Genomic DNA, 23,024 nt, shown 5'->3' on the forward strand with positions numbered 1-23,024 from the left:
CTCTGAGGCCATTGTTGGAGAGCTCTCATTTTCAGGCAGTTCCTAGCACCAAGCCAAAATCTGTCCAATAGTGGTTCAAAATCTGTCCAATGTTCCCCTGATTTCTGTTCTGCCCTTTGGAGTCCTACACACAAAGCCTAATCACCCGTTTAAAACCACACCTAGGCTTCGTGGATTCCAACCCAGCCAAGAAGCAACTGCAGCTGGGATGGAAGGAGCAAGGTTCAAAATGACCTGCGTACTAGATGGCTCTGCCCCTGGCATGCCTGCCTCTCTCTGCTGCTGCTGCATGCCCCGAGCCTGGCTCGCAGCCGGAGATACACATGCCCAGTGCAAAAGTAGAGCAGCCAGGAAATCAGACAGAAAAGACTGTGCATTCCTGCTTCCTTCTCACCAAGTTTCCCCAGGGATGGGCCTCCCTGGGCAAAAACTAATCCCCACAGCCAGGGTTCCTCACAGCTGCCCTGTAAGGAAAGAGCCTCCAAGCTTCCTGAGAGCCGGTGTGCCATCCCCACAGGTTCTTCCCTCTGGAGGTAAGCATGCCAGGGAGTGTGGAGTGTTCCTCCCCGGGACACATCCAGTTCAGGTTTGAGATAAGACAAGGGTTTCCCCAGCACAGGCAAGAAGGACGCCAACATCCTCTCATCTCCCAGGAGAAGGGCCATGCACACATCCCCTCCCGGAGGCCAGTGACACCACCTGCTCCTACCCTGTCCCACAACCCCTTGGGCTGTGCATGCTGCCTATATCCAGAAACCAAAGGCGATACTCAGCTCCTTTCACTCCCATGGGTTCCGGGAACAAATGACAACCCACTGGGCATGGAGAGGGCACCCTCCCCCGACCAAAAAACTCAGGTGTTGGGGCCAGGAGCTCCAGGGAAGGAGAAGGGCAGGCCCCGGACTGCTGCGGACCCCAGACTGGTCCCCAGGAACAGAGTACCTGTGAGCCCACTAAGTGGAGAACAAGAGAGAGAAATAAGACCTCTTGTCCCAGAGGCAGCAAAGTGGCAAGGCAGGAGTGTCAGTGGCACCCGAGAGGGCAGCAGAGTCAGGGACTTTGGGAGAGGTAAGAACGGCCAGGCAGATAAGGCTCTGGGCTCTCCCCTTTGGGGCCACAGCCAGAGAAACAGCTCAATTAGTTGCATAATCCTTCTATTTGCCCAAAGCTACATTTTGCCCAGAAACTCTCTGACCTGAGAGGTGATAAAAGAACGCACCCAGCAAGGACTGCAGTCAGCTAGAGAACAAGGGGTGGTCTCCCAGCCTCTCAGGAAGATGGAGGCCCACAATGCGTCTGCCCATGTCAACTTCACGCTGCCACCCAACTTCGGCAAGCGCCCCACCGACCTGGCGCTCAGCGTCATCCTGGTGCTCATGCTGCTCGTCATGATGCTCTCGCTGGGCTGCACCATGGAGTTCAGCAAGATCAAGGCTCACCTCTGGAAGCCTAAAGGGCTGGCCATCGCCCTGGTGGCACAGTATGGCATCATGCCCCTCACTGCCTTTGCACTGGGCAAGATCTTCCGGCTGACCAACATCGAGGCACTGGCCATCCTGATCTGTGGCTGCTCACCTGGGGGGACCCTGTCCAATGTCTTCAGTCTGGCCATGAGGGGAGACATGAACCTCAGGTAGGGCTGGGGATGAGGAGGGAGCAGGCTGGGATGGGGGTCGCCTTGGAGATGTCATAATCAAGGGGAAGAGCTGGGCTAAAGTCAGCAGAGGAGTGAGCGGGGGCTGGTGGACGCTGGGGCAGAGGGGAGCTGACAATTATTGCCAAGAGCTTATGCTGGGCTGGGGACAGGAGCTGGTGTACTTCTTGGTTTAAGCACCAAGCCAAAGGGACTGAACTAATCCAGGAGCTTCCTGGAGACCCCCTTACTCCCAGAGATGTCTTAAGTGACGCATAAGGATTGTCTTAAAGGAGCCTTGCTTTAAACCAAAGGTACCTCTGGAGAACTGTACCCACCTGCACTGGTGGACAAGTTGTATGCTTGAAGCCGGAGATCCGAAAGGGGTGCAATCCTTTCTAAACATTGCCAGGGAGATCAAAGTGACTTGGAACCAATGAGCACCTCATATTCCTGCAGAGCAGGCAAGAATTTCCAAAAGGTCCTCCTAATTACTTAGGCATCTGGGATGTCTTCTTTTTAAAACCCCTCATCCCCCATCAGATGCATGCCACTTACATGTAAAGGCACAACCAAGAAGGGCCCAGAGTTCTCCAGCACCCACCTGGGTTATGCTGGCCCCACCCCAGCCAGACTGGTAGAGGGAAGACAGCAGCCTCCCCGCACCCAAAGCACCTGGAGCACAAATCAGCAAGGGCTCACTCCTGGAGACCCAGCACATGGGGGCTGGTGAATGCCTGACCTTCCAAACAGGGGGGACTCCAGTCTGAAATACCCACCAGAGGAGCCATTCAGACCCACTCCAGCTCCAGCCCCCTATGCTGAGGCTAAAGAAAACTCACTAGCAGAGGCTCTTGCTCTTAGTTAAGCCTCAGCCTGAAGCCAGTTCCCTCTGGTTCAGTCCTCAGTGGAGACACTATTCAATGCTGGGTTTAGCAGTGCAGTCCAGAGGCCCATCTGCTTGTGTCTGTCAGCACCCTACCCCTGGCCGAAATTTGCTCAGAAAACAAACAAGTAAAGAAGCCCTCTTTGGTGATGCCAAATGACTCTGGGACTGATTTTTAGAGGGGGGAAAAAAAAAAAACAGGAGTGAATTGTGGGTTGTCAGCCCCAACCTCTGAAATGCTCTGGGGTCTCAACCCACGTGGCACAGCCTCACTTAGGCAGTCCTTGAGAGAGGCGCAAAGAGGGGACTTGGCTCGTGCAGACTCCCACAGCGATATGTTGCAATGTTCAACCATCTCCTGGGAGGAAATTCTTCCCTCTGTCCAATTCAAATCCTTCCTGCTGCAAAGCAAGCCCTTGGTCTTTGATCTGGCCTGCAGCCTCTGTGTCCCCAGGAACCCAAACTATACCTTAAGCCTAGTGTAGAAGAGATGCAGGGAGTCGGGGGCCAGGGAGCGACACTCTGAGGGCTTTGTGTCTCTGTGGAAGAAGCAGAGCAGTAGGGACAGCATAAGGGACAACAGGGGAGTTGTTTTTTTCTGGGTTTTTTTTTTAGACAGAGTCTCACTCTGTTGCCCAGGCTAGAGTGCCGTGGCATCAGCCTAGCTCACAGCAACCTCAAACTCCTGGGTTCAAGCAATCCTTCTGCCTCAGCCTCTCGAGTAGCTGGGACTACAGGCATGTGCCACCATGCCCCACTAATTTTTTCTATATATATTAGTTGGCCAATTGATTTCTTTCTATTTATAGTAGAGATGGGGTCTCGCTCTTGTTCAGGCTGGTTTTGAACTCCTGACCTTGAGTGATCCACCTGCCTTGCCTCCCAGAGTGCTAGGATTACAGGCGTGAGCCACCGCGCCTGGCCTACAGGAGAGTTTTTAAGTGTGAGTGACCAGATGCCCCAGCCTCCTCAGCCAGTGGGTGCTTAAGAGGCCTCTGTGCAAAGTCTGCCTTTCCGTGGTGCTAGGCCCCACCCGGGCCGAGCCTCTGGTGACTCAAGAACAGGCCCCTCATGCTCTTCTGCTCAGCCTCTGGTCCAGGCACCTGGTGACTGTCACTTCTACCTAGACCCCACAAGAGATAACACTCTGCTGGGACGCCTACCTTCTGCCATCAAGCCCCTTCCCCACAAACAAGTCTCCCACACTGCTCATTAAGCCATGTCCCAAACCACCGGCAGGGCATGAATCTCCTCTACTATCATGTGCTGCCAGACTTCAAATTCCAATCTGAGTGCGCCTGGGACAACTTGTTACACGTGTTGTAATAAGGACAAGGACAAGAAATAGCCAGGCACTGCACTGAACGCTTTGCCTGGAAAAGGGTGCGTGATCCACATACAGCCCCCCGCTCCCGAGGAGGTGCTATGACCATGCACAGTTAGAGAAGAGGAAACTGAGTCTTAGGTTAATACACCCACTCAAGGTCTGGCGGCTCCAGGGGCTGTGTTTTCACTCAAATATCTTCGAGTCCCTCATGGCCACAAACAAAGCAGCAGCCTTGGAGGCACGGCCTGTCATCAGAGCAGACGCCATGCGTCTGCAGTGGCATTCTGGGGAGCAGGAGGCCCACTGCCACCACAGCTTCCCGCTTTTCCAGAGAAGGTAGAATCTCCATTTTGATGTGAAATCAGCAACTCAAGCAAATTGTTTAAAAAGATTATGCAAACCAAACAATACACGTTGAAGAGCCAGATGTAGCTCACAGGCCTCCATTTGCAACCTCTCTTGAAGCACAACACTTTACTATTTCCATTCAGAGTTGGAGGGAAGTGTAAGACCCCAATCCTATTTTATCCATGAAGAAACTGAAGTCCGGAGTCTTGCCAAAGGTCTCGCAGAATCTGTGGGAAGCATATTTCTAGAGCCAGCCCAGGGCCCTCTCCCAGTGAGGCAGCTGGAGCGAGTCTGGGACAGTCTGCCATCACCGGAGCCTGGGCCACCAGGTGGACCCCTCGACATAGCCAGGCATGGCACCTCCTTCCTCGCGGATACCACTAGACAGACAAGCTGCAAAAAATATAGGTGACACACAGGCAAGAAAAAATGTCCTCAAACCTGAAGTGAGCTTACCTTGCCAGGGACAGAGGAGAGAGTGCCAGAGGGGCCTGGCCCCCTTTGGCTACTCGCCCCGTTCCCCTCAAGCTCACCTGCCCCCCCACCACCACCACCACCGTGCTCACAGCAGAGACAAGAGCTAATGGTGGTGGGGATGACAGGCTTGGACACAGCCTAAGAACTTCCACAGGTCTGCCCCCCATCATGCAGGAAGCCCAATCACAATGAGATGGAAGCCACCCGGACTCCCACCTCCCCACAGAGATTCTCGTGGGTCCCCTCACAACTCCTTCAGTTTCTGCCTCTAATCCCTCTATTGACAGAGGCTCAAAACCAGTCCCTCAAACAGGGTGCACAGGTATCCAGAAATAGGGTCTATGCAATGTCCTTAACTTAAGCAGTAAGTAAAAACAAAGAACCAAATGTACTCCTTTCCCCCTGAGAGGCAGCCAGGCCCATGGTGTTACCATGCTTCCAATCTCTGAGAGCTAGAGTAGGTAAAGCCACCTCCCCTCTCTCTCCCTGTCCCTCAGGGTTAACTGAGATTAAATGAGAGGCACAGACACCAGCCAGCTAGGAGATGGATATCCCTGAACAGCCTCCAGCACCTGAAGCACATGGAAATCTAGGAACATGCTCCCACCTCCCCAAGCTGACAAGGCACACCAAGTCCAAGAGCAAACTCCAACACTCCTACACACCAAGCCAAAGTAAATTTGACTTCTCTGCTCTAGCACACCAAAACAAACACACAACTTGTGTATGACTTTTCTCCTAAGAAGAGATCAATAACTAGCATCGAAGGCCCCTGAAATTCTCCTCCCCAATCAGCACCTCCCAGAATTTGGTGTTCAGCATTTCGACAGATCCTTTTCAACTATTAGCACATGCATATATTCAGAAACAAGATATGCTGTTAAATTTGTATGTCTTTTAATTTTTTTTTTTTTTTTTTGAGACAGAGTCTCACTTTGTTGCCCGGGCTAGAGTGAGTGCCATGGCGTCAGCCTAGCTCACGGCAACCTCAAACTCCTGGGCTCAAGCGATCCTCCTGCCTCAGCCTCCCAAGTAGCAGGGACTACAGGCATGCACCACCATGCCCGGCTAATTTTTTGTATGTATATTATTAGTTGGTCAATTAATTTCTTTCTATTTTTAGTAGAGACAGGGTCTCACTCAGGCTGGTTTCGAACTCCCGACCTCGAGCAATCCGCCTGCCTCGGCCTTCCAGAGTGCTAGGATTACAGGCATAGCCACCACGCCCGGCTTTTTTTTTTTTTTTTTTTTTTTTTTTTTTGAGACAGAGTCTCACTCTCTTGCCTGGGCTAGAGTGCCATGGCATCAGCCTAGCTCACAGCAACCTCAAACTCCTGGGCTCAAGCGATCCTCCTATCTCACCCTCCCAAATAGCTGGGACTACAGGCATGCACCACCATGCCCAGCTAATGTTTTCTCTATATTTTTAGTTGTCCTGCTAATTTCTTTCTATTTTCAGTAGAGATGGGGTCTCACTCTTGCTCAGGCTGGTCTTGAACTCCTGACCTTTGAGCAATCCACCCACCTTGGCGTCCCAGAGTGCTAGGACTACAGGCGTGAGCCACGGCGCCCCGCCTGGTTTATGTTATTATATGTTGGATTTAAGAAATCCTTTACTATCTGCGAAGTTACAGATATTCTCTAATATTTTCTTTGAAAGTTTAAAATTTTTACTTTTCACATGGAAAGCTCCAATCAACTTAGAATTTATTTTTATGTATGGTGTGATCTAATTTTATTTCTCCATATGACTACAGAAAATTTCGAATACCACTGAGTAAATTTTTCTCCAGTTATGTGTATCTGGTTCGTGTCTGGGATCCCTCTTCTCTTCTGTTGGTCTATGTGGCTGTCCTTGCACCAGTGCCACCCTTTCTTACTTATGATTTTATAAGTCTTTTTTTTTTAATCTAGAAGGTCAAAATCTTTATTTTAAAAGATAAAAATGCCATTTTGAATAAGTGAACTTTACCTCATCTCTAATTATCTACAACTCCTAATCACTAATGAAATAGCACCTTATACAAAGTGACTTTTCTAATTGGCAAGAAATAATGAACATCCTGGCTATAAAGTCGCCATGTTCCCAGATGTGGCCACTAAAGCCACTCGAATAAATGCTGTTAGAGACAGAGAGGCAAGAGCATACTGTTACAAATATGCAAAGTGGAAACCTCAATTATCATCTTTCTTTTCTCATAAAAGATATTTTCTATAAAACAGATGTTCAAAATACATTTTTAACAATAAGTGAACAGCGCAAATGTTACACCTTGCCACGTTCTACTGTAACCTCTGCACAAAATCCGGAATATTGACAGCTACACAACTGCTTTGTGGCTCAACCACAGAAAAGAATAAAAGTCCACTGCATTCCGAGTTAATGAGTGTTTTCACCTGTAGTAAAAGTTATTGGTTGAAACAAACGTTAGATTGCAACAGTGGACCTGCAGCCTTGTGGGAATCGTTACCGAAGGGCCAGACCTTCCGGTCCTACCTGCCCACCGCCCTCCCCAGCAACCCAGCCGCGCCGGCAGGGAAAGACGCCGGTTTTCTTTAAAACCGTAAATGTCTTCATTCTGAAGTCCTCTTGCCTCTATAGGAAACTGTATACCACTGCCCTATCCCCCACTTAAACACCTCAACTCATTCCTCGGCACCGTCAGCGGGTGCAGGTTCACCGGAGCCTGGGGGAGCCCCGGTGCCACTCCCGTTGTGGGGGGCAGGGGGCACCCCACCGACGTTGGGGACCCCACCCCGCTGCTCCCGAGGCTCCAGCCCCTCCCCTACATGGCCTGTGCCCCGGGGGACAGGGGGTCCCGCAACCCTCGGGCTGGGACTTAGCTGTGTGAAGCGAACTGGGCAGAAGTGCAACTTTTAAAGGAAACCAGGAATCCCGCGAGTGGACCCTCGGGCCGCACGCACCGTGGGCTGCCTGGACGCGACCCGCCATCCCCGTGTCCCCCGCCGGCCCCAGGCCTTCGCCCACCGCCCGACCGGCGACCCCTCCCCGCCCACCCCGACCCATAGTAAGTGTTGCTATCGGAAAGCTAGCGCCCCCTACCTCGTTCTTGAAAATCGTGTTAGTTATTCTTAGCCTTTCGCTGTTTCACTTCAACTTTAGGACCAGCTTCCAAGTCTACAAAAAATATGTCTGGAGTTTTGATTAAACTTGCATTACATTTATACATAAATTTAGAGACCACCTTTATAGTACTGAGTCTTCCTATCCATGAATAAGGTATAGCTTTTCTTTTACTTAGGCCTTCTTTTATACCTTTCTATAACATTTTGTGATTTCTTCCATAAAGATCTTACCTCTTTTAGATTTATTTCTAAGTATTTTATAGTTTCTATGAATACTTTAAATGGTGTTTTAAAAAAATTATTTGCTAATTATTTTTTTCTAGTATACAAACCTGAATTATTCATATATTTATGTATCTACCATGTTTCCCCGAAAATAAGACAAGGTCTTATATTTATTTTTCCTCAAGAAGACACCCTAGGGCTTATTTTCAGGGGATATGTTATTTTTTTTAAGTACGGTACAACAATCTACATTTATTCAAATATAGTTAAGTTGTCTTCTTCTGGAACATCATCATAACTCTCCAAACCCCGAATTCCATCCTGAATTTCTTGCGACTCTATTTCCTTTAGAACCATTGGCCCCAATCTCTCATGTCAAGCAATAGAGCTCTCATGGGACAGATGAGAAGGGCTGCTCGTTTTCTTTACCATTTTGCGATGAAATGCATGGGTTGTGCAGATACGCTGCATAGCCACGCCCATTACTAGGTCTTATTTTCAGGGTAGGGCTTATATTGCACAAATGCTTGGAAATCCTGCTTATTTTATGGGTAGGTCTTATTTTCAGGGAAATACAGCATCTATCTATCTAATGTATTCAGAATCTCTTGAATTCTTATTTACTAGTTATAATGGAAATTCGTTTGGATTTAATCTGTGGACAATCCTATCATTGGCAAAAAAAGAAAATTTAGTGTCTTCTTTTTCCCATCCCTTTACTTTTTCTATTTCATGTTTTGCTGTGCTAATGAGGGCCTATATCTAGTGTAATTTATAAAAACAAAAAGGGGGATAACAGCTATCCTTGCTCTATTACTCTTGTTAAAGGAAATCCTTCTATTTTTTTTTTTTTTTTTTTTGAGACAGTCTCGCTTTGTTGCCCAGGCTAGAGTGAGTGCCGTGGCGTCAGCCTAGCTCACAGCAACCTCAAACTCCTGGGCTCAAGCAATCCTTCTGCCTCAGCCTCCTGAGTAGCTGGGACTATAGGCATGCACTACCATGCCTGGCTAATTTATATATATATATATATATATATATATATATATATATATATATATATATATATATTTTAGTTGTCCAGCTAATTTCTATTTTTTTAGTAGAGACGGGGGTCTCGCTCTTGCTCAGGCTGGTCTCGAACTCCGGAGCTCAAAAGATCCTCCCCCCTCGGCCTCCCAGAGTGCTAGGATTACAGGCATGAGCCACCACACCTGGCCATCAATTTTTAATACATACCCTTTTCAAGTTAAGGAATTTCCCTCCTGTTGCTATTGTGCTAAACTTTATTATGTAAAAACATTGAATTGTGTTGAATGACTTTTCTGCATCTATAAAATTATACCATCTTCTTTAATGTAATAATATAGTGATATATATTAATAGCTTATCTAAGTTTAAACTATTTTATTCATGTTGCTCATTGTATTATTTTTAAAAGCATTGCTAGATTTGCTAATATTTTATGATTTTTGCTTCTATGTTCATAAATGAGAGTGGCCCTCAATTTTCCTTTCTCATAATATCTTTCTCCAGCTTTAGTTCCAAGATTATATTAGCCTTATACAATAAACTGAAGCATGTTTTCCCTTTTAATATTCTCTGGGAAGATTTGTATACTATTGAGACAATCTGCACTTTGTATACTTAGTAGAACTCTACTGTAAAACAATACAGGTCTAGGAGAGTTTTAGGGGATAGATTTTGAAATACTTATTAAGTGTCTCTGATGAGTCTAAGTTGATTCAAGTTTTTGGCTTCATATTTACTTGATTTTTGTAGGTAACAGTTCTCATGAAATTGTCCATTTAAGCAAAGTTGAAAATGAAAATATTACAATGTCCTTGGCTTCTTTTATGACTTTTTAAAATCTTTGATCTGTAATTGTTTCCTTTTTCATTTTAATATCATAAACTTGTGCCATATCTCCTTTTCCCTGATCTGTCTTACCAGAAATGTATACCTAATTGGGTTCTTCAGAGAACCTACTTTTGGTTTTATGCTCTCTGCTAATTTACATAATATCAAAATTTCCTTCTTTCATCTTTAATGTTTTCTTCCTCCTATTTTCATTGGATTTAGTTTTTTTCTAACTTCTTGAGTAAGATGCTTAACTCATTTTTGGTCTTTTTCAATATAAATATTTAAGGCTATAAATTTCCCTCTAATAATTGCTTTAGCTGCTCCCGTTTTAAAATTATTTTTATTAAGATAAAATTCACATACCATAAAATTCATACTTTGAAATATTCAATTAATTCATTGGTATTTTAGCATATTCCCAAGGCTGTACAACTATCACCATTATCTAATTTCAGAACATTTTTATCACTCCAAAAAGAAACTCCAAAATGGAGTCCCCATCCCTCTCTCCCCATCCAGCCCTTGATAACCACAAACATACTTTCTCTCTCTCTCTGTGGATTTCATATATATAAATGGAAGCATACAATATGAAACTTTTTGTGTCTTGACTTCTTTCACTTAGCATAACATTTTCAAGGTTCATCATATATGGTAGCATGTAGCAGTACTTCATTTCTTTTTGTAACTGAATATTACATTACATACATATTAATAGTATGGATATACTATTAATATATTTTATTTATTCATTCATCCAGCTGATAGACATATGAGTTGTTTCCACCTTTTGACTATTATAAATAACACTGCTGTGAACATTCATTTTGTGTGAAGATGTTTTCAGTTCTCTTGGAATATATACCTAAGAGTGGAATTGCTGGGTCATATAACTCTGTGTTTAAATTTTTGAGAAACTGCCAAACTATTTTCCAAAGCACCATTTTACATTCCCGCCAGCAGTGTATGATGATTCCAAATTTTCCACATCCTCTCCAACTCTTGTTATTGTACCTCTTTATTATAGCCATGCTAGTGGGTATGAAGTATCATCTTATTGTGGTTTTTATTTGAATTTCCCTAATATGTAATGATGTTGAGCATCTTTTCATGGGCTTATTGGCCATTTGTGTATCTTCTTTGGAGAATATGTGTATTCACATTTTTTGCCCATTTTCTTTTTTTTTTTTTTTGAGACAGAGTCTCACTCTGTTGCCCAGGCTAGAGTGCAGTGGCATCAGCCTAGCTCACAGCAACCTCAAACTCCTGGGCTCAAGTGATCCTCCTGTCTCAGCCTCCTGAGTAGCTGGGACTCCAGGCATGCACTACCATGCTCAGCTAATTTTTTCTATATATTTTTAGTTGACCAATTAATTTCTATTTATAGTAGAGACAGGCTCTCACTCTTGCTCAGGCTGGTTTCAAACTCCTGACCTTGAACAATCCATCCACCTCAGCCTCCCAGAGTGCTAGTATTACAGGCATGAGCCACCACACCAGGCCTCCATTTTTATTTTTTTATTATTACATTGTAAGAGTTCTTCATATATTTTGAATACTAGACCCTTATCAGACATATGACTGGCAAATATTTTCTCCCATTCTCTGTGTTGTCTTTTCACTTTCTTGGTAGTTCCTTTGAAGCACAAAGGTTTTTAATTTTAATAAAATCTGATTTATCTATTTTTTCTTCGGCTGCTTGAGCTTTAGGAGTCATATCTAAGAAACAACTGCCTAACCTACATCACTTCCTCATGTTTTCAAATAGGTTATTTATTATTCTACTCTAAATATTTTTTTTGCCATGATTTCATATTTGATCCATGAGATAATTAGGAAGCCTCCTGTGCCCCCATGATCCTTTCTTTTATTATTTATTTCTCAGCTTTAACGTTACTCCTATCCCAGGCCTATGACCTCCTTTGACCATTAAAACCTAACCCTCAAGATTATCAAAACTAACACTCCACTCTCTAACCCCTCAATACAGTGCAGCTTCTGCTTGAGCCTGCCAGCTAACTACTTTGTATTGTTTCTTTTTCCTGGGCACCTCCCTTCCTTTTTTTTTTCTTTTTCTTTTTTTGAGACAGTCTTACTTTGTTGCCTGGGCTAGAGTGAGTGTCATGGATGGCATCAGCCTAACTCACAACAACCTCAAACTCCTGGCTCAAGTGATCCTCCTGCCTCAGCCTCCCAAGTAGCTGGGACTACAGGTGTGAGCCACCACACCTGGCTAATTTTTTGTTTCTATTTTTAGTTGACTGGATAATTTTTTCTATTTTTAGTAGAGACAGGGTCTCGCTCTTGCTCAGGCTGGTCTTGAACTCCTGACCTCAAGTGACCCTCCTGCCTTGGCCTCCCAGAGTGCTAAGATTACAAATGACCTCCCTTACTTTCTTACAAGCTCAAATATGTATTTATGTGTTCTAGGTGTTCACTGTGTCGTAGGTGTTGTAACCATGACCTCGTTTACTGCTTTTTCTTACTAGGTATTTTGGCTTCTGTCTGACCATCACTCCCATACCACCCACTCCCAAAGACCAAGTGCTCTGTCACTGTGTTTCACACTCAAACTCCCAAGAGGTAAAACATAATTGATGTAGTTAATCCTTATTATCTCAGTTGGACAAATCTACTACATCCAGCCATTCCCTAGGCTCTGAGCCAGACATTTAGCAACTGTGGGTCAAGTGCTATTCCATGACCCAATGGGCTATATAGTGAGGGTGATGGGACCACACAGCTTTCTTCAAAATGGGCTGTGCATATGGCAGATGCTCAAAGCAAAAACAGTTCTATTGCAGAAGAGATCAGAATGGCTCCTTCCATAATGACACACTCGGGGATTGAAACAGTTGAACAGGCTTGGGTTCAAATACTGCCTTAGCTACTTACTATCTTGTATTGCTTTGGATAAGACACAACTCTTCTAGTCCCTAACTTCCTTATTAAAAACAACAACAAAAAGAACACAGTGCACTTACTGCCTAAGGATATTGGGAAAAGGAAATGAAGCAACCTATATACTTAGCACAGTGCCCAGCACATAGCAGGCACTCAACAAAAGTTTGTATTAATGCGCTCGCTCATGTTCTCTCTTTCTTCCAATGTCTCCCACCCAGTATTGTGATGACTACCTGCTCCACCTTCTTTGCCCTGGGCATGATGCCTCTCCTTTTGTACACCTACTCCAGAGGGATCTATGATGGGGACCTGAAGGACAAGGTGCCCTATGGAAACATCATGATATCACTGATCCTGGTCCTCATTCCTTGTACAATAGGAATCTTCATCAAATCCAAACGGCCACAATATATACCCTATGTTAACCAGGTAAGAGCCCGGGGGTTTGAAAACTTAGGGGAAAACAGTAAAAACATCATACACAACTATAAGGTATAATCATTATTTTAATAAAAATAAACTTTGGTATCATGCTCCTACTAGATGCTAAGTTTTATACTGTGCACTGAGGATTTACTGTCCCCAGAGTTTTGATATTTTCAGAAAGTAAAGTAACGCACAAGAGAAACAAGATCCAACACCAGTGTACAAGCAAGTATTGGCTGAATGCAAGATGAGATCAGTAAGGGCCAGGGTGGTCAAGGAGGCTTTTTAAAGGGAAAGGGCTTGAGCTGGATCATGAAGATAGAGTACAGTTTAGGTAAGCTTGGGGAGAAGGCTGAATAGGAGTTCAGAGTACCAAAGGCAAACTTGCCTGACTTGACAAGAAGCTAGAGGGAAAAAGAGGTGGTATACACACTCCCAGCATTTCGGGAGGGACGTGGGAGGTAGAGTGAAGTGAGTAAGGCCACCGAGGGTTTAGAGGAATATTATGGTCACAGACAGGGCATTATGCCACTGCCTTACCCTTGGAAGAATCCCAGACTCTTAGAACACAGCCATGGTTCCTCTACCAACTTTTTCCACCTTGCAGTTTAACCTCTGTCAGCCTCCCCTCTGGCTCACTGTTCATGCCCTGGGCCAGAAGTATATCCTGATCCTCAGGAGGAACTTCACTTTCTGACCTCCTGTTATCATCTCTGCCCCTGGATCAAAGCCTTTGGCCTGGTCTACAGAGTGTGCTGCTTAGTAGACAGCAGCTTTGGGCCTGGGACAAAAAAGCTGCAAGTCAGGTTTTTGGGGAGTGGGGGAGGGTTATTTTCACACTACCATTGTCTTAAGGGCAATTTTTGCCCTTGCCCTGTCCCCACACCATGGCCGCAGCTCCCCTTCCCACCTCCTGGAAGACATGGACAAGTCATTCCTCTCTGTATCCATGGCTGATCACCCATCCCCCGAACCCTGGAGTCCTGGCTATATCTCCTACCCTCTCACCCTTGCTTCTCAGAGACCACCTTTTATTGATTATGCCTCCTCCCCGTCACTCTCATTTTTAAAAATTTCTGTATTGGTTCTTTACAATCAGCATTGATAGAGGTTCACATTATCTTTAAGAAACAAATCCCTCAATGGGATTTTTTGTGGAATCCACCTCCCATTCCAGCTTATACCTCTCTTGGCTCCCCTTCCTATCCTAGCCAGGCTCAGAAAAACTCCCCATCGCCCTTCTGTCAGTTCACTTCCTTTTGAACACCTTCCACCTCCACCACGCCACCACAAGAACTCTCACAAATGGCCAGGCCAACAATTAGCCTGTTAATTGAATCCCTCTCTCCTCTCCTCCTTGGTCTCCCACTTTCTCAGCATTTTGATGACCACATGTTCCACTTTCATTGCCAAATGCAATATTCTTCAATCCTTCCCCAACCTTTAGCAGAATTTGTCACAACTGACCACTGACTCTTCTTCTCAAAAGCTTTCTCCCTCAGCTTTGGTGACTTCAAGCTCTTCTGCTTTCCTACCACCTCTCAGATTCCTTTGTGAGTTCCTCTGGAAAGGTAACTACTCTACATTCAGAACAAGCTTTCCGCCTTTCTTGCCAGACTTCCCCCAGCCCAGAATCTCCCCATGGCAGGATCTGATCCATCTCAGGTCTGCACTACCGTCTGCAAGCTGATGGCTTCCATGACAGTATCATCAGCCCTCAACTCTCTCCTGACTTTGGGGTCCATTTATTGCCTGCTACATCTTTCTATCGCAGACATTTAGTATGTTTTTAAACTACTATCATCTCTTCCCCAAGCCTGCTCTCCCTTCTTCCCCGTGTGACTATCTCAGTGTCTGCCTCAACCAGAAACTAGAAAGTCATTTTCAACATACTGTTCTTTCTCCCCACTCACATCCGTCTGTGACCATCAATTAATTCCCCCTTCTGTTGCTTGAATCCCTCCATTCATCTCCGCCTTAGCTGCACTGTCTTCATTCAGGCCACTATCCTCTCTCACTAGACAGCTGAAACAGCCCTCTAACCTGACTCCCTGACCCAGTTTTGAGGGTAGAGATGTAAACAACAAATTCTATCATGTCACTCCACTGCTTAAAGCCTCTCATTGGTTCCTTACTCCCTCCAGGATAAAGCTTAAACTGCTTAATGTGGTGCCTCAGGCCTTTATTGCTCTCAGCTGACCTCACCAGTCTCAGCTCTCTTCTCGTTGCACAAGCCCTTTCCTTCACCTGGAACATTCTTCTCCCCAATTCCTATGTCACTCATCATCTTTCACTGGGTCACTCCTACTCACCCTTTAAGTCTCAACACAAATAGCACCTCCTCCAGGAAGCCTTCTTGAACCTGCCCTACCCCTGCAACAAGCCTGGGTAGGATGTTTGTCCTATTTGCTCCATAGCACCCAATGCCTGCCAACCCTTGTGGTGGTTATTACACTGTATTATAAATTACTTGTTCATTTTTATTCCCCACTCACCTGTTTCTCAGGAAGCAAGGCCATAAAGATATGTCTTAATTAACACCAAATCCACAGCACCTATCACAGTGACCTGAAAATAAATGAAGGGCAAATCCTGTCTGCTATCTGTCTATTCCACACATCAGCAGGAAAACAAAACAGAAACATGTTTGTGTCCATGGTTTTATTTCAGATAGTTTATGTGATATATAGGAATTCTAAAAATCAGAATATAAAATGTGAAGTGACCCCCACTATCATTTAATGCAATTCTGCCCGCCCCTTTTTTATAGGTGGGAAAACCAGGGACCAGAATCCCAAGTTCACACTGCTAATGACAACTGATATGAGAACACATCTCCTCAGAGTAACCATAAAAGTGTTCTTTTGAGGATGCAAAGGCAGGATCTCAGATCTTAAAGCTGGAGAGGGCTTCAAGATCAAGTTCAGTCTCCTGCCTTATTCCCAATTTGCAGAACTGAGGCCCAGAAAAGTTACTTGGAAGAGCCAGTATTATCAACCAATCTCCTATTCCTGTTTTACACATTCACTACTCAATGCCACAGCGAAAATGGAGTCAAAATGACCCCAGAGAATATTAAAAGGGCTAAGAAATATTAATACTTGGGCTAGAAAGACAGGGAACACCAACAATGGACTACATAAAAGGTGATCTACAAAACCCAGGCATACCTTGGACCCATTTTGCCCCAGGCTAAACCTCCAGTGTTAAACAACCATAAGGTCAAAAGCTCCATTTGATTTTCATATACTCCCAAACAGGAATCACTCCTGTGAGGATGCAGAGACAAACATGTAGATCAAGATGCAATAGTTGAGGTTTCCTTGGTTTTATGGCTCTTCAAGGGCTATGGTCATCCTTCATCTTCATATCCCATTAAATAATATAGTGCCAAACAAAGAAATGAACGAATTATCATCCTAGCCTCTGCACACACAACCTTCCTCGAACCTTTCAAATTGAAATAATCCAACTTCCAATAACTAGCTCTGACAGAAGCGGTGGTCCTTAATGAGTAGTCCTTATAAGCTAGCCAGGTCCTGTGCTGTCAACTTCACTTTGAGAGGTTGAGTGGCTTACCAAAGTTTACACATCTAGAGACGAGCACACACAGCTTTCAAACCTGGATCACGACAAAGTCTGTGCTTATCATAACCACCACTCTACAGCCCCCCAGAGAGAGAAAATAGGGGGAGAATGAGAGTGAACACCCATGCAGATAAAGAGGGTTTCTGGATTCATGGACAATTCCTCTAGCCCAATGTCCCCTACATTATCTATCCGTACAGTCTTTTGATAAAGGTAAAAACTATTTGGTCACTAGGTAAGGGGCAAACCCAAAAGAGGAAATCAATTAAAGATGCAAGGCAAAGTGGGAAGCCCATTAGAATAAGTTTTTTAATAAAACTTGAAGCATGTGGTTGATGAGATATGTGAATGTCGCTCCTATCCTAGAATAGGACCACTTATTGGTACAGGCGATGTTTTATATGATCATATCAGTTACAGCATGGATTAAAAACAGAAATGCAAAGCTGGGCAGCTGAAATTTGAGCAATAAAAATAAATGTTAAAATGTCATTAGGACATGTGAATGTACTTAATGCTATTGAATTGTACACTCAAAAATCATTAAAATGGCAAATTTTATTATATGTATTTTACCATAATTATTTGTTACTAGGAAATATAAAATGCTATATATGTGAATGTACTGGAAACTGAACACACGTAACTATTACAAAATAACAAGTTTGAGTTAAGTTTGCTATGTATTCCTTTACTCAGAAGATGAAAGGGACACACAGCCCTAAATTTATGCATACATCTTTAATCATTTTGGAGTTGTGATTCTTTAAAATGGACTTTGGAAAGTGCAAAGTGCATGGAAACACTCTGAAAGCATGCATCCTATGTCACGTAATGAAAAACCTTAACATTATAATTTCATCATAAACGCACATATTGAAAATTTTAAATGGTATGTGAGATTCAACTATGAATAAACAACTTTTAAAACAAATGAAAACCATACTATTGTTCCCAATGAGTGTTGCTTTCACAGCACTTACTTAGGACAGGATGGACCTGCATACTTTCCGATGATGTTTTTATTGCCCAAGATATATATATATATTTTAATTTTTTTCTTTTTCTTTTAACTTCAACAAGCATCAGAAATCCCAAGATATTTCTCAAAGTTCTTTGGGGCATTTCCTTCATATCCAATTTGCAGTTCACTCAAGAAAGCAGGCTTGTCCCCATATGGTTACACACCATTTTGTATCTAAAATCATATTACCTGGCTTGATCGTCCACCTTATTTACCAGCTTCACTTCAAACAACTCTTGCCAATTTCCAGAAGTCAAATTCATCCTAAAACGGGTGAAGTCCCTATCTGTAATGGAGGTATTTGAGACAAGTATGACAAGTTCTAATGAGTTCTAAAACATTTGGAACAATGACAGTACTGTATACAAGTTCCAAAAATAATGACTTTGAAACCTTTAATTTACAATATTTAATTTACTTTGCAGGATTCCTGAACAGACTCATTCCTTCAAAGTTATTCCCTGAAAATCTGCTATCCACAGAAGTCAAAAGCAGTAGCTGTTCTTGGCTGAGATGTTAGTAATGAAAGCACTGATCGGATTAGCTCTGTCCTCCAAGCTTCCTAGCTACCAATAAGAAATCCAAAAAGACAGAAGACAGAGGTCTTTCACATTCCCTTCCACCTCCAATCCCCATCTCTCTATTCCCCACCCTTCCAACCTTTTTCTTTTCTCATGCCCAGGGAGGGACGCTAATCATTGCCACTTTCAGTGGGGCCATCGTCACCCTTTCTGCCATCAATGTAGGCAAGAGCATCATGTTTGCCATGACACCAACCTTGCTGGCCACCTCCTTCCTGATGCCCCTTATTGGCTTCCTGCTGGGCTACCTTCTCTCTGCTCTCTTCTGCCTCAATGGACGGTAGGTATTATTTTAGGCGCCACTCTGCCATGGGCTTTATTCTTGTCCTAGCCTCTCAGGAAAAGGATAAGGAGCTAGGAACCCAAGATCTGGGCAAGGCATTTTCCTAGCAATATGTTCAAATGCACCAGCTAAACCCTATCATTCAAACAGCAACAGCTAATGACAAAGTACCCCCAGACACACCCAATGTAGACACCATCTCCTGCCCAACTCTTTGATAGTTCGTGGCACTGAGGTAGTTTCATGTCATCATAAGAGGTGTGATACTCCTCCTCTCCCACTTTTCTTCCTTCCTTTTCTGCCTAGGCTTTAATCCTGACAAGGACACCATTGGGTAACTGCTCTAAATGGCACTGAGATCTGAAGTAGCAGTGGATCTTGCCTAAAGTGTAATCCAATTCACACACACAGCTCCTGCTTTAGAAAACAGTTTGAGGACATAGTGGGGACCATCAGGCACCCTCCTGTCTACACAGACTAGTACAAGGACTAGTAAACAAATACTGATGGAGGAGTCTAAACATTAGTAGTACCCCACCCCTGAAAAAAAAACACCCTGAATTTCAAAAATACAATTAAAAAGATAATTATCTGTCTTTAAAGCCAATGTAATTTAATAAAGAATGAATTCCTATAGGATGTAACCCATGATATAGTGAGCCAAAAGGCTGCCAGCAACCACTTAGTGATTTTGACTACTTGATAACCAAATTACTTCATAGCCAATTGTAAAGTGAGAGAGAACCTACATTTGCTAATATGAATTCCAACAGAGGTTGTACATTTTCCTAGGGTGTAAATCACTCTCCCTAGGAATTAGAAAAGGTTTCAAAAAGGGGCCCTCCATTCATGGGAATTAAGAGGCAGTTGAAGGATTTGGTTAAGTGGTTAGGAAGAACATATCGATGTTTGGAGTTATAAAGAAATGAAATGTGTTATAAAGGTTGAGTTTCCTGGTTCAAGGAAAACAAAAAAAACATTAGGAGTTAAAGTATACTTTGAGGAAGGGACTCTGGTTATATTTTGAAGGTATCAATCTTCACCAAAACAGGGTGATGGAGATGATAATGGCCACAGTGCCTAGTTCCATCACAGTAGTCTCCTCATAATAAATGTGCTGTGATGTCTCTCAGGGTACTTTTTAATAGATAACTATTTTAATACACTAAGTTATAATTCAATGAATTATATCTATATTCATTAAATGTAAATATCCCACCCTTTAATCCATAAAATATAAAGCAAAACCTAAGAGAATGTGTTCCAAAGATTGATAATGGGGCTCAATCAAGTTTGGGTTTTTTTGTTGTTTTATCACATGCTTGTGATTATTAAATGCCTAAGCCAGAAACTTGGAAACAGAATAAGATCCCAGACATTTCACACAAACTATCTTCTGCTGTACGTTGAAAGTATAATTGTCCCATTAGCCCAACATAACAAGCTAGTGAATGATACTGGCTCACACCTTCCTTTCATCCTTCAACAGCCAAACATTTTTCCAAACTTTGGCAATCTTGCAAGAGCAGAAAAGTTATAGATTTCCAAGCTACTCTTAAAACCTCTCATAAAACTTCCTGACATGAACCAACAGGTCACCATCCCTTCAGAGCTTGATTAGTCTCAATGAGTCTACTTGACTTTCTTTGAACCCACGAGCAACCCACACACCTGGCTCCCTTCCATCTTCCTATGTCGGGACTGTTCAGTGGATCCTGGAATATCTGGGAGGGAAGAGAAGTGCAAGCAAAGTGGCTCCCCCATGTTCCTTCTGTAAGGGCTTACAGGGTTTTTACTGTCCCAACTCCACAGATGCAGACGCACTGTCAGCATGGAGACCGGATGCCAAAATATTCAACTCTGTGCCACCATCCTCAATGTGACCTTTCCCCCTGAAGTCATTGGACCACTTTTCTTTTTTCCTCTCCTCTACATGATTTTCCAGCTTGGAGAAGGGCTTCTCCTCATTGCCATCTTTCGGTGCTATGAGAAAATCAAGACTCCCAAGGGTAAGTACTGAATTATCCCCCTCTTCAAATTCCGCCCCAAATTGGACCTGTCTGCCAACAAGTTTCTAGTAGAGACTTTTTGGATGGAGCATTAACTCTTACCAAGTCATTAAAAACCAGGTAGCACCAAGAAGTATGCAAGAAACCTTGAAGAGCCAAGGCTACTTCCATCAACTGCATTCCATTTCTGCCTTCTAGCTAGGAAAATCAAATGGTGGGTGTAGTTTACCTCATAGAACTGAGGCAATATGGGCTGTTGTGAGGAGACACCATTTCCTCAGCATGAGGAAACAGGACAGAACTGCCCTGGACATGTGACAGTCCTGAGATAAGAGATGTGTGAATGGACTCAACCACAAGAATTCATGAAGTTTGAAGTTTTTTAGGATGAGGTTCTCATGTTATGGAACCAGGTTAGAGCTCCAGGATCTCTGGCATCCCCAAGAGGAAAAACATTAAAGCAATGCAGTCTAATATAACCCACAATCCAAAGAGGATTCTTCAACTCTGGTTACACAGTAAACTTACACATAAACACTTATAAAACAGTGACCACAACTATAATAAACTTGATTCGTATGATTTATACTTTAATATACTACTGGATTAATACAGCAACTCTTTTCTAAAATGGTCACAGCATTACCTTCAAAATATAATCAAACCTGAAGACCAGAGTCCCTTCCTCAAAGTATACTTTAACTCCAAGTTTTTTTTTCTTGAACCAAGAAGCTCAACCTTTATAACACATTTCATTACTTTGTAACTCCAAACATCAATATTTTTCCTAACCACTTACCCACATCCTTCAACTGCCTCTTGATCCCCATGAATGGAGGGCCTGGGCTCCTCTTTGAAACCTTTTCTAGTTCCTAAGGATGGTGATTTACACCCTCGGAAAATATACAACCTCTGTTGGAACTCATATTAGCAAATGTAGTTTTTCTCTCTCTCCCTTTACAATTAGCTATGAAGTAACTTGATTATCAAGCAGCCAAAATGAAACCAACGGCTGACATAAAATGGCTGAACCTTTTAAAGCTTTAGTTCCAAACTACAGTGGAGTTGTGTAAAAGAATTTGTTCTCAAGCTTTTCTCAGAACAACTCAAGAGATTTGTTGCCCATGAGGTTTCTATCCTCTTGGGGGAAAAAAAAAAAAACCACGAAGGAGAAATTTCTAGACCAACCAACCAGGTTCAGGTTTGAGTACCAGAAAGGCCTGGAATGCCCTCAGGGGGCAATACGCCAATTTTTTAGCCCTATAAAAAATTTCCAGGCTGCGAGTGGTGGCTCACACCTGTAATTCTAGCACTCTGGAAAGCTGATGCCAGAGGACTGCTTGAGGCCAGGACTTTGAGATCAGTCTGGGCAACAAAGCTAGGCCCTGTTCTCTACAAAAAAATTCAAATTTAGCCGGTGGTTACAGTGGCACACACCTGCAGTTTCAGCTACTTGGCTTAGGTGGGAGGATTGTTTGAGCCCAAGAGTTCCAGACTGCAGCGAATTATGATGGCACCACTGCACTCCAGCCTGGGTTGACAAAGATTCTGATATTTAAAAAAAACTTTCCTCATAATGTTCTCAAAAAACCCCAGTGGCAAAATCAAGTCAAAGCAACTTACCTTTGGAGCTTATGGCCCCAAACAGCTATTCTCAGGGTGAAGAATCTGTCACAAGTTTTTCTTTTTTGATTTCTATACCCTTCTACAGACAGAAGAGAGGTGCAGGACCTGGCCTCTTACCTCCAAAGCTGCTCATCACTTCTACATGGGCAGGAAAAGGAACAGATCAAAGTTGGGGACAGACAGGACAGGGAGAAGTTTGCAAACTCTCCTGGCTAGACGTTCCTAAAGCTGTTTCCTCTCTTCTCCTCCTAACTAAGTATAAATCATCCTTGCATACTAAACCCACCTCCCCCATTGTTTTACTGAATGTACAAAGGCAGCAGAGATAATGAAGGCTCAATACTCTTACTTAGGCCTTTTATTACTAGTCCTATCACTAGGAAGGCTGGGAGAAAAGCCAAGTTTAAGAGTATATACCAGGAAAGACAAGTGGGAAGGGAAAAAAAAATACACACATATATGTGTATATAGCACGCCCTACAGATAAATTGGTGTTCTTACATTTTCTAGATTGAACAAGCTTTTAACTACTCTTTTTGTTCTCCCTCTACATCTATGACTCTTTTTAACTTTACAGATAAAACAAAAATGATGTACACAGCTACCACAAATGAAGAACAACTCCAGCAGTTCTGAAAAATGGGACCAACAAAATAGAAGATTGCTCCCCTAGCACATTGTACTCCTCCCTCCACCTGGACTCTGGTCATAAAGCAATTCAGAAAACCAGTGTGGTAATA

General features: G+C 43.6%; 1 protein-coding gene across 1 annotated transcript; it reads left to right on the forward strand.

Annotated features, from left to right (window-relative positions):
- Nucleotides 1-1,186: 1,186 nt before the first annotated feature.
- Nucleotides 1,187-23,024, forward strand: SLC10A1 (solute carrier family 10 member 1). Its single transcript, XM_012781171.3, has 5 exons — nt 1,187-1,633; nt 12,966-13,176; nt 18,468-18,646; nt 20,462-20,658; nt 22,862-23,024. Exons 1-5 carry the CDS (start codon nt 1,278-1,280, stop codon nt 22,918-22,920), a joined length of 1,002 nt encoding a protein of 333 aa, XP_012636625.2. The 5' UTR covers nt 1,187-1,277; the 3' UTR covers nt 22,921-23,024.

The sequence above is a fragment of the Microcebus murinus genome, chromosome 6 (assembly GCF_040939455.1).
Source record: "Microcebus murinus isolate Inina chromosome 6, M.murinus_Inina_mat1.0, whole genome shotgun sequence".
NCBI classification, from domain to species: domain Eukaryota; kingdom Metazoa; phylum Chordata; class Mammalia; order Primates; family Cheirogaleidae; genus Microcebus; species Microcebus murinus.

Coding starts and splice junctions, on each gene's coding strand:
- SLC10A1 (XM_012781171.3), top strand. CDS start 1,278: ATGGAGGCCCACAATGCGTCTGCCCATGTCAACTTCACGCTGCCACCC. Junction 13,177..18,467: donor ATATACCCTATGTTAACCAG/GTAAGAGCCCGG, acceptor TCTCATGCCCAG/GGAGGGACGCTAATCATTGC. Junction 20,659..22,861: donor GAAAATCAAGACTCCCAAGG/GTAAGTACTGAA, acceptor TTAACTTTACAG/ATAAAACAAAAATGATGTAC.